This window comes from Staurois parvus, unplaced genomic scaffold (genome assembly GCF_062004578.1).
Source record: "Staurois parvus isolate SC_StPar_1 unplaced genomic scaffold, SC_StPar_1.0 ptg000134l, whole genome shotgun sequence".
Lineage (NCBI taxonomy): Eukaryota > Metazoa > Chordata > Amphibia > Anura > Ranidae > Staurois > Staurois parvus.
Window position 1 is genome coordinate 824,300 of NW_028317930.1, and position 12,113 is coordinate 836,412.

General features: G+C 44.7%; 1 protein-coding gene across 1 annotated transcript in view; it reads right to left on the reverse strand.

Annotated features, from left to right (window-relative positions):
* Positions 1-12,113, reverse strand: part of CBX8 (chromobox 8) — a 156,995-nt gene that overhangs the window by 80,070 nt on the left and 64,812 nt on the right. The window contains exon 2 of the mRNA XM_089673066.1: positions 3,069-3,112. Within this exon, the coding sequence (XP_089529192.1) occupies positions 3,069-3,112 (44 nt within the window). The remainder of the gene's footprint in view (positions 1-3,068; positions 3,113-12,113) is intronic.

The following is a 12,113-nucleotide window of genomic DNA, read 5'->3' on the forward strand; positions in this document are numbered from 1 at the left end:
CAACGCTGTACATAAATTACATTTATGTCCTTTTTCTCCCCACAAATAGAGCTTTCTTTCGGTGGTATTTGATCACCTCTGCATTTTCTGACATCCCAATGGACACTAATACAGTGATCAGTGCTAATAAAAAGCACTGGCACACTACTAAGGACACTGGGCAGGAGGGGGTTAACATCTGGGGCAATCAAAGGGTGTGCTGTTTTACAAACTGTGCTGTGTGTTTTACTAGAGAAACATTCTGCTGTGCAGAGAGATACACAGCAGCATGTCCATGCTGGCAGGAGAGAGACTGGTGTTGTTTACAAACAGGTCTCTCCCGTCAAATTTACTTGGCGATTGCCGGGTGCCGGCGGGGAATCTCCGTCCAGGACCAGGTGATTCACATCCCTAGCAGCCAATTTGCATATCCTACCTGGATATGAAAATCACATATATGTACGTGATTTTGCACAGCCCTGCCACCCTGTAGCAGTAGTATACTATAGGGAGGTGGGAAAGTGGTTAAAGAACCCAAAGCAAAAATTATACGTTTACTATTATTTTCTTTGACCTCACCACCAATTCTAACTTAGTCTAATTGTCTCTAGGACTGTAACAACAAAAATGTGCCCATTTGCTAAACAGGATGGAATTCGGTTCAAGTGGTATGAATAACTTAACATTTTAATAATTCTGACGATTATAAGCAGCAAGGAGTGTATAATCCATGTAGCCTTAATATAAAACATGTTATCTGTAAAGAAAGCTTACAAAACCTCAGATTTTGAATAACATTTTAAGTCAGAATTATCACCATAAAAAGTGACAAAGGATGAGTTCACCTTCTGGACAAAAGTCTGTAATATTTTTGACTTTTTGCTATAAAACATATCCAGTAAAAAAATAAATAAAAAGCCCACATGGCCGCATTATTACTTTTAAGAGTTCTGCAGCTGAAAGCTTGTAGTTCTCAATGAACTAAGAGGATGATGTGAGCGTTCATTGGTTTTTCCTGCAATTCAGTAACTGTCTACCTGTGCCTTCTGATCATGAGTTCAATGCCTTACAGCAGGGATATTGAATTAAAATTCACGGCGGTCCGGTCATTAAAACTTCATCTAGCAGAGGTCCCAGTCTCATGTTTGTGCTATGACTCTGGTTCTTCATATCACAACCCCACACCCTTGCATTACAGTTTCCCCTTTACATTACAGCCCCCCCTTTATACCACAGTACTACCTTTAAAATTTACTGAAATACCTTCTTTACATCACAGAACCCCCCTTTACAATACAGCCTCTTCTTTACATTATGGTGCCTGCTTTACATCACAGCCCCCTTTGCATTCAAATCCCACCATATTACATCACAGTGCCTCCTTTACTTAGTTGTCCTTTGTCTCCCCTTCACATCACAACCCCCCACCTTTACATCCGTGTCCTCAGTCCCCACCTCACATCACAGTCCTGTTCCCTTTCACATCAGTGTCCTCAGTCTCCCCTTTACATCACAGCCCCCTTACCTAAATCCCAGTCCCCATCACAGCCCCCCTTCCTTGCACCCCAGTCCTCTTTACAACCTTGCTTGCATCTCAGTCCCCTTCACAGCCCCCCCCCTTCCTTGCACCCAAGTCCCTTTCACAGCCCCCCTTTTCTTACAACCCAGTCACTTTTACAGCTCCCCCTTAATTACATCACAGCCCCCCCTTCCTTGCTCCCCAGTCCACTTCACAGCCCCACTTCTTTGCACCCCAGTCCCCTTTACAGCACCTCTTCCTTGCACCCCAGTCCTATTTACAACCCCCCTTCCATGTACTCCAGTCCACTTCGTAGCTCCCCTTACTTGCATCTCAGTCCCCTTGCACCCCCAGTCCTCTTTAAAAACTTTTTTTGTACACTGTTCCCCTTTCATAGCACCCCCCCCCCCCCCCTTCCTTCCTTGCAGCCAAGTCCCCGTTATGTGAATGCCCCCTCCCTTATATTTTCCCCCTGACATTATTAATATTATACAGTATTTATATAGCGCCAAAGGGTATGCTCAGCGCTGTACAGTAGCAAGGGGGACAGAACATGAGACAAGACAGTAACAATACCATAAAACGAGGGGTTCGAGGGCCCTGCTCTTTCGAGCTTACAATCTAGCCATTCACAACCCTACTTTTTGGTCCTACGTTACACAGCAGGTAAAAAGCAGAAGGTATGGCATGCCTGGAAAGAGGGCGGGACATGCTTTTCATGTTCACAGGCAGGTGATTGCTTGCTAGGAACGCCTAGCAACCAATCACCAGCTTGTTAACTTGAAAAGTTGGATAGCTCCCACCCGCTGGCTGGACATGCCTTACCTTCTGCCTTCTATAAAGTTGAATGCTGTGGCGGGGGGGTTGGGGCGAGGATATCAGCTGCAGAGGGAGGATATTCAGGTTGCTAAATGTCGGAGCTGTGGTCTGTTAATGATTGTCATTCGGTCCGTTTGCAGACCGCGGTCCACCATTTAGTGATGCCTGCTTTACAGGCTGCAAAGTAAAAAAAATAAATGCATTTTTTTACCTGCAAAAAAATGTGCATTATTTTTTATAAAAAGTGAACTTATCCTTTAATCTAAAAAAATCATTGAGTGTTTAACACTACTTTAAAGAGACTTTAACTGGGGAATGGGCAACCTGCTGCAACTATTACGTGCAAGCACCTAGCGCACCTTGCAGCTGCCTGCAAAACATTCCTGTCATGTTTCGAATCTCAGCTCATTCTGACAGGCAAAGTTTTGGCACTTCTTGAGTGTGTCAAAGCTTGCCTACCCCTTCCTACCTCCTGCAGCCAGTGAGGCTGCCCATCAAAGGTTTCATGATGCCTTTGGGGTAATAATGGGCTAATAGTAATGTGGAGGTGGAGCACAGGGGCAAGCTCCACACAGTGTTGGAGCTTCGGTCAGAATGGCCTGAGATTCCGCTGCAACAGATCTTGGTGCATTGCCCTCTTTACCATTACAAAGCATCTTTAAGGAATTAGTGGTGAAAACTGCTGTATTTACAAAAGGAAATATTAGCAGATATTTACAAACCAAATATTAGCAGAAAGAAGGTCACCTACTTTTGAGACCAGCCCTTCCATTTCACCAGATACTCCATGCGACCCTGAGGGAAAGAAAGTAAAATTATACATGCACTTTATAAAAACAGCTAAAATAATGTTCAGCAAGCTTCAGTTGTTTATTCGTAATAATCTTAACCTCCACACTTGAAGCTCATCTCTGCAAATACGAAAATGCCCTCCCTTACAGTGGGGCTGTGCTGTTAGCTGCTCTTTCTATTCAGGGAACTGCAAAAGCACATTTTACTTACCTGATCCTTCGATCCTCTGGCAGACAGTGTTCCTCTACTTTCCAGCAGTGAACTGTCCCTCGAAGTCCTCAAGTCCAACGCAGACTATCGACCTGCACTGATCTTGCTGTCTGAGGACCTTAGACTTCTGGAGAATAGGGTCTTTGATTTATTTTCTTATACTCCTGATGTCATCTCTGTTATTTATTGCTGGGGCAGGAGAAAAATCAGCCCCTTACAGCTTGACACTATCCTGACATTTCTGCTTTGGGATGGAAAGAATAAAAACAACAATTCAAAACAACTATCCCTGACAAATAAAGACTTCTAACAAATTCTAGACCACAGTAACAAACTAAAATTATAGCTAAAAGAAGTACAGCCAAAGCACTTTTGCAGTTAATTCTGAACTCCTGTGACTTGTTTACAGCTGACAGCAGGCTGAAGCCTGCTGTTGGCTGATGTCACTCAGCCGGTCAAGGCTAGGGATAGATTCAGACTTTAAAGTGTTTAAAAATTATAATTTTTGCTTATAAACTAATTTGGGTTATTTTTTTTTACTAAAAAGATAAAAAAACGGAATAAATTTTGGCCAAGATTTATTATGAAATATTATTTGCTAAATTTTATAAGAAAAACACTTTTTCCAAATTTTTGGACTTTCATTTACATAGCAAAAAAAATTAAAATCCCAGTGGTGAAAATACCACCAAAATAAAGCTATCTGTCTCAAAAAAATGCTAAAAAATTCATATGGGTATAGTGTTGCATGACCACAAAATTGTCATTCAAAGTGTGATAGCACTGAAAGCTGAAAATTGGCCTGGACAGGAAGGGGGTAAAAGTGTCTGGACTTGAAGTGGTTAAAGCAACAATATATAGAACATTTTTATGTCACAGGATGTTTGTGCTACTGTTTATCAAATCTATTTTTCAAAAAAAAATATATTCAAATTAACTTTAGAGGACATAAAACAAAATATAATCCTTTTTTCTTTTTTTGGTAACATATGAAAAGATTGTGTTGTGTTGGGTAAATAGATACCAAATATGTCAGCCTTTGAAATCTGCATGCACCAGCAAAGCGACAATAGACCTATGGTTGTAAAGGTTAGTGTTGCTAACAAAAATTGTCTGAAGGCCATGATTACTTTTTTCTTTGCCATTTGTGGACATGCAGAAAAATGGTGTACACCTGTAAAACAGCACAAAAAAAAACAAAACAAAAAAAAAAAACACTACGGTACGCAAATTAATCCATAAGTGATGCTTAAAGAGGACCTCCCTTTCTCCACTCTATAAATCTGCTAATCAACAGGGAGGAAAAATTGGATTTTTTGACATACCTACCTGTAAAATCCATTTCTTGGAGTACATCATGGGACACACAGCAGGCTATAATAATGACTATGGGGGTTGTACGCCATCTATAGGTGAATGGATACTGGCAGATCAAACAGAAAGTCCTCCCCTATATAACCTCTCCAACACAGGAAGTACTTCAGTTTTTCTAGCAAGATATGAAATGGAAAAAAAAAAAAAAGGAGGGAATGGACATCTGTGTCCTGTGATGTACTACAGGAAATAGATTTTACAGGTAAGTATGTAGGAAAAAAATCAAATTGTCATTATTGTACATCACGGGACACAGAGCAGGATATAATACCGACTATGAGGGATGTCCAAAAGCCATAAGAATATGAGGGTTGAAAGCCATCAATCCCAAAAAGGACCTACTCAGCCGTTTGTAATAGACTGCAGCCACAGACAGAATCCATCATGGCTCTGACATCCACCTGGTAAAACCTTGTGAACGTATGAACTGAAGACCATGTAATGGCATTGCAAACCTGAGCAACTGACGCCTGATGGTGGATAGCCCAACATGCCCTCACACTCCTGGTAGAGTGTGCACTCACCCGAAATGGTGGAACCTTGCCCTTTCAAACCATAGGCTTGCATGATTAACTGGCGAATCCAATGAGAAATAGTTGACCTGGATGCCGCCTGCCCTTCCTGGGCCCTTCTGGCAGCACAAACCAGGATTCCTGACCTGTGCCGGCAAACTCAAGTAAATCCTGACCACTCAAACTACATCCAGAGCATGGAACAATCTTTCTCCTGTTGACTGTGGGGTAGGAAAAAGGCAAGACACTTTCCTGATTTAAGTAAAAACTAGAAACCACTCTAGGCAAAAAAAATAAAAAATGAATGGAGGATGCAACATCACCTTATCATGATGCAAGACCAAGAACAGCCCCTTACATGAAAGGGCCGCCAGCTCTGGCGCTCTTTGTGCCGAAGTGATAGTAACCATAGAAGCCACCTTCCGAGTGAAAGGACTAACGGAGTCTCTCGAATAGGTTCAAAAAGTGGCTTCTGCAAGGATAGCCAACAACATGCTCAAGTCCCAAGGACACAAGGGTGGCCTGACAGAGGGGACCGTCCGCATTACACCCCTGCTCGAAGTATGAATCAAAGAGTGAGAAGCAACGGTCTCTGGGAAAAATTGGATAAAGCCAAAATCTGACCCTTAATGGTATTTAGGGACAACTTAATTTCCCCTCCAGACTGGAGAAAGAGCAAAAAATCTCCCAGTCACATATCTCCGTGGGTGGAACATCCTGACTTCACACCAGGCAGATAAGATTTCGAGGTCCTGTAACTGAAGCTCCCTGAAACCGGCTTCTTGACACTTAACAGTTCAAAGAAAACTGGATGCTTCCAGACCTGGGCTTCAATAGCCAAGCCTTCAATCTTAGCGATTGTAAAGTAAGACATTATTGGACCCAAGACAATAGGTCTGGGCAGACTGGAAGTGTCCAGGGAGCATCCACTGCCAGAATCACTATGTTGGTGTACCAAGCCCTTCCTGGGCTAGGCCAGGCCACCACTATTATCAGTGTTACCTCCTCCGGGATCCTGCTCAAGGACACAGCAAAAGGTGAATCGGGACAAGGCATAGATTAAGGAGAACTGATCCTTAACTGCCTCCAGCCCGCCATATAAGGAAATGACGGGCGCAAGGCGGTTCTCTCGTCCTGGGAGGACGTCATACGACGTCCTCCCACTCTAACCACTGGGGCATGCAGCATGGAGATTGGTGGTGCGCTGTGTCCCTGGGACACAGCGGATCGCATGTAAATAAGGAAATGTTGGTTATCGGCATTTCTCTCCTCACAAGCTGTCATGCTGACAGCTCATGAGGAGAGGAGAGCCGGTAATCAGCATTCCTCAGAGGGGACATCTACACTGATGATCAGTGCCCTGATGATCAGTGTAGCACCATCAGCGCCACCTGTCAGTACCCATCAATGTCACATCAGTGCTTACCAGTGCTTATCAATGCCACATATCAGTACCCATCTGAACTGCCTTTCAGTGCCAGTCAGTGCCGCCTATGAGTGCTGTCAATCAGGGCAACCTAACAGCGCCAGTCAGTGCCGCCTAACAGTGCCATAAATGAGTACTGCCATTCAGTGATGTCTGTGAATGCCCACCAGTGATGCCTGGCAATGCCCATCAGTGCCACCTACCAGTGTCTCCTCAAAAAAAAAAATGTCATATGGGTACAGTGTTGAATGACCACACAATTGTCATTCAAAGTGCAACAGCGCTGGGCAGGAAGGGGGTGAAAGTGCCCGGTAGGCAAGTGGTTAAGGTGTATCCAGTGCATCTACCCTTATTGCCAGTTGGACTCTTGACCCGGACACAACCTGTCTAAGCTGGAAGCCAGTAGAGCCACATCCTGGAAGCCAGAGTTCTTCCATATCCCTGGAAGGAAAATTACCCCTTCTCCAGATTCCAAACAAACAACCAACAATTCGGACTCTGCAATACCCAGGGGACAAAGCCCTCCAGCAATCCAATGATTAGATATTCATGATCCAGACAGAATGTTCCTCTGGAGTGGAACTTGTAGGAAACCGCTTCAATGTAGATGCCATTTCGTCATGCAGAGACGTGTTGAAGGATACTTTTCTTCTCGTATTTCATTTTAAAAATAGGAATCGACTGCTCCTTGAGCAAAAGAACATTAAGGTATTCTGAAACTGACACCCCCCTGCGTCCTCAGCAAGCCCAGCACCAAGGTGAGGTTCCCACCTGTGCATTAAGTCCAGCCGTGAAATTTCCTTGCTACTAAATATTTCATGGTCAAATGTTAGTGGTATTATACCAAAGTGGAAGCAAATGGGAAAAGCAGCAACTCGGCCATGAAGTGGTAGGCCAGTGGTAGGCCACATGACAGAGTGCGGTCAGTACACAGAAGTCGCCAACTGTATGCAGAGTCAATAGCTAAAGACCTCCAAATTTCGTGTGGCATTCAGATTAGCACAACAGTGTGTAGAGAGCTTTACATCATCTAGTGCAATGCAAACTGCTGGATGCAGTGGTGTAAAGCACACCGACACTGGACTCTAGAGCAGTAGAGACGTGTTCTCTGGAGTGACGAATCATGCTTCTCGGTCTGGCAATCCGATGGACATGTATAGGTTTGGCGGTTGCCAAGAGAATGTTATTTGGCTGATTGCAATGTGCCAAGTGTAAAGTTTGGTGGAGAGGGGATTATCGTGTGGGGTTGTTTTTCAGGGGTTGGGCTTGGCCCCTTAGTTTCAGTTAAGGGAACTCTTAAGGCGTCAGCATACAAGACATTTTGTACAATTTCATGCTCCCAACTTTGTGGGAACAGTTTGGGGACGGCCCCTACCGGTTTCAACATGACTGTGCATCAGTACACAAAGCAAGGTCCATAAAGACATGGATGAGCGAGTTTGGGGTGGAGGAACTTGACTGGCCTGTACAGAGTCCTGACCTCAACCTGACAGAACACTTTTGAGATAAATTAGAATGGAGACTGCGAGCCAGGCCTTGTCGTCTGACATCAGTGCCTGACCTCACAAATGAACTTCTGGAAGAATGGTCAAACATTCCCATAGACACTCCTGAACCTTGTGGACAGCCTTCCCAGAAGAGTTGAAGCTGTTAATGCTGCAAAGGATGGGCCAAATCAATATTGAATTCTTTGGACCAAGACTGGGATGCCATTGAAGCTCATGTACGTGCAAAGGCAGGCATCCCAATACTTTTGGCAATGTAGTGTACTTCTCAAAACACAGCAGCTTCAGACTGTGGAGGGGGAAAATCGTTTTTCCAAGGCAGTCTCTCATCTCAAGTACTAACCAGGGCTGACCCTACTTAGCTTCAGAGTCCAGACGAGATCAGGCATGTTCAGGGTGATGCAGCTGCAGTCCATTGCAGCTCCACCACCAAGAATAGCTGCAATGCCAGACAAACGCAGTGACCCAGATACACCTGACACCACTGATCTATTGTGAAATGCGAACACTACTATTCCTTCCCCACCACCGAGTCCACTGGACCTGAGGGCGGTGCACCTGCAGGTCCACAACCACGTTGGTCTAGAGTTATGCAATCACGCAAGCAGCTATGCAAGTACACTTTCATGGGACTTTAATTTTTAAAAGTATTTATTTTTATATGAGATAAAGGTTGCGCTACACTTTGTTATTCATGCATTTAACCTCTTGGTGCTGGCCACACACAAATGTGCAGCCTCCCGGCGTCTGGGCCTTGATGCCAAGCGGCTGCACATTTGCGTGCAATTAAGAAAAACATATGTGCTGAAAGCGCGCGCCCTGTCCGGTACTCATGGAAAGGTCCTGATCTCCTCTTGCGATTGGGACCTTTCCCGATCATGTGACCACCGTGTCAGCAAATCACGGCGGTCACATGACCCTAAAACCCCACACCACCTCCAGACTTCTGAATCCCTTAAAGGGCTGGGAGCAGCCGACGCCAAGGGGTTAAGTATGCATGTACGTATGCAGTCTATCCATGTAAGTTAGCATTCTGTGCATGTATAAGTTTGAATTTAAAGAGGCGTTCCAAAAAAAAAAGTCAGTAGATACAAAAACTGTAGCTGCTAACTTTTAAAATACAGCCACTTACCTGTCCCTTGGGTCTAGTGGTGTCCTCACCACCGCTGGTTTCACTGGCCGTCTTCTCTCCCTGGCATCTTTAATGTTGGCAACCGGCTGTAACCGTTTGCAGCTTCACAGCTGGGTGCCCACTGCGCATGAGCGAAAAGCACTGCGCTTTGTGAATGGCCCTGTAGTATTCTAAGACATGTCACCTATCCCAAAAGACTACGGGGAGGGAGGACAACTTTCACTTCCGATCGCCTAGGCCAGGGGTCTGCAACCTTTAAGACATAAAGAGCCACTTGGACCCGTTTCCGAGAGGGAAAAAGGACTGGGAGCCGCAAAACCATTGCAACATTTAAAACAAATCCGACACTGCATATATTGCAAAAAGCGCTCTGGTCATGAAGGGGGTTTAAGGGCCCAGTAAGCAAAGGGTTAATCAGGGCCACAGTGTATCGTCATAATCACAATCATAGCCTTAGGTCAGTGGTGGGCAACCTTTTTTTTCAACTGAGCCAAATCTCGCCAAAACCACGATTGAAATATATTTTGAGAGCCACATTTTTAAAACTGAAAATACATCCCCCATATAGTAATTCATCCCCCATAGTAATTCATCCCCCATATAGTAATTCATCCCCCATAGAGTAATTCATCCCCCATAGTAATTCATCCCCCATATAGTAATTCATCCCCCCTATAGTAATTCATCCCCCATATTAAGTCCCCAAGTCCCCCCTGTGTCAATTCACTTACCTTTGCTCCGCGCGTTCCTCTCGCCGTGTTCCCGCGCCGTCCGGTGTAGCATGAAAATCTGTCTCCTATGAGGATCTGTCCCCCTCGACGTATCTGCGCATGTGCCAGTTTCAGGCATTAGCAGCCGATCGGCGATCTCCGGCACATGCGCAGATACGTCGAGGGGGACAGATCCTCATAGGAGACAGATTTTCATGCTACACCGGTCTTCAGGGCGGACTGTGAGAGGAGCCTAGCCAGCGGGAGCCTAGCTCCGCGGGCCGGATTAAAAGGGCCGTAGTTTGCCCATTGCTGCCCTATTGCCTGTCACCTGGTGGGCAGTGTGCTCCGGAGCCGCAGCCAAGGTGAAAAAGAGCCGCATGCGGCTCTGGAGCCGCGGGTTGCCGACACCCGGCCTAGGCGATCGCAGCGGAAGTGGGAGCGGGTACCTGTCAAATTTGGGTACATGCTACCCAAAGGTTCCAATCCTTAATGGGAAGCGGGGGACAAAGCATTAAAAGCGGCACTTCCCCTTTTGGGTGGAACTCTGCTTTAAGTATGCAGTCTATGCAAGTACACATGCAGTTTATGCAAGTATACAATTCAAAACATTATGCAGGTATGCATGCAATAATGTAATACAATGCTGCACCTGCCCCTCTTTCAAGAAGAGTATTGTTTCATCAAAGAATAAATTCAAGGCGATGTCCCATTTGAAATGCAAGCTGATGCAGAAAGGTCAGCTTTAACAGCTCTTCAATTTAAAGTTAACAGTGAAGGATAGCCTTAAGATTGTTGCTTTCTTCTGATGTGGGTGTAGCATTGTACAAGGTAGGTGCTAGGATTGGTAGAAAGTTAGAACTATATTACACTATTTCCCTACCTAGCAGAGAGGACTGCTAGGGAAATTTAGTTCCACTCTCTGCTTAACAGAGAGCTGCAATTGTTCAGTGAGATTTGCTCACTTTATGTAAGCACTGGGAATTCCACCTCTGACTTCCTCTGTATCCAAGCAACCTAGGAAGGTTTTGGGTGAATAGGTGGAACTCAGAACACAGGATGATTATTATTACCCCTCCAGCCAATCGGCTCTGAGGAATTTTGGGAGAGGACATTTATTCTTTAGGCACACGGAGCTGTAGGCCTTCCTGGAGAGGATTGTACCAGTCGGGGAGATGAAACGCTGTCCTCTCGGGCACCTGCTGCCATGTGGGCTCTGGTGGGTGACCTGAGGGCCTGAAGAGAAAGTGACCCCGTTTCTATAGAAAGCTGGTGTTCCCCAACAATCTGGGCAAAGGGGGAATAAAAACAATAATACAACTCAAATACAGACTAGTAGTACAGAAAACTGTAAATAAAATAGGCAATTAAGCAAAAATTAACAGTACTCCAATAGAGCTAAAAGCAAGGTCGGCACAGAGGATGATTAGACCAGCATGTAGGAGTTGTATTTAACCACTTGCCTACTTTGCACTTTTACCCCCTTCCTGCCCTGGACAATTTTCAGCTTTCAGTGCGGTCGCACTTTGAATGACAATTGTACAGTCATGCAACACTGTACCCACATTAAATTTTTATAATTTTTTTTCACACAAATACAATTGAGTACTGACGTGATATTTATTTGTACTAACATACAATTTTGAGGACAAGCTTTCAGGGTATCTCACCTTCTTCAAGGTCCAGGCAGTACTACTACTACAAAGTTTTAGCAGAATGTTAGGAGAGATGTTGAAAGGGGGAGGGGAACCCCTTCAAACCATAGACTGTTAGATAATGCTCGCTTAGAACTGTATCTTTGTTTAACAGATGAGGCTGAGCGCTCCTTACGCTGGACACACCAGAAGTGGTATAGTAAAGCAAACAAACCAGACTCCATGTTGGCTCGTAGATTACGTTCTTTTGCACATCACCCCAAACCGATTTCTTTATGCACTCGTCACAATACTCTCACAAGTAATCCAGTAGCTGTTTCGGTATCGACTTGCCAAACTTTATACTGATCCCACTCGGGCTGATCCTCAGTTAATTTCTGACTTTTTATCTAGTTTGTCCCTGTCTACTTTGACCTCGGCACATAAGGACTTGATGGATCATGATATCCAAGTATCAGAGATTTTGCAATGCATAGCAGA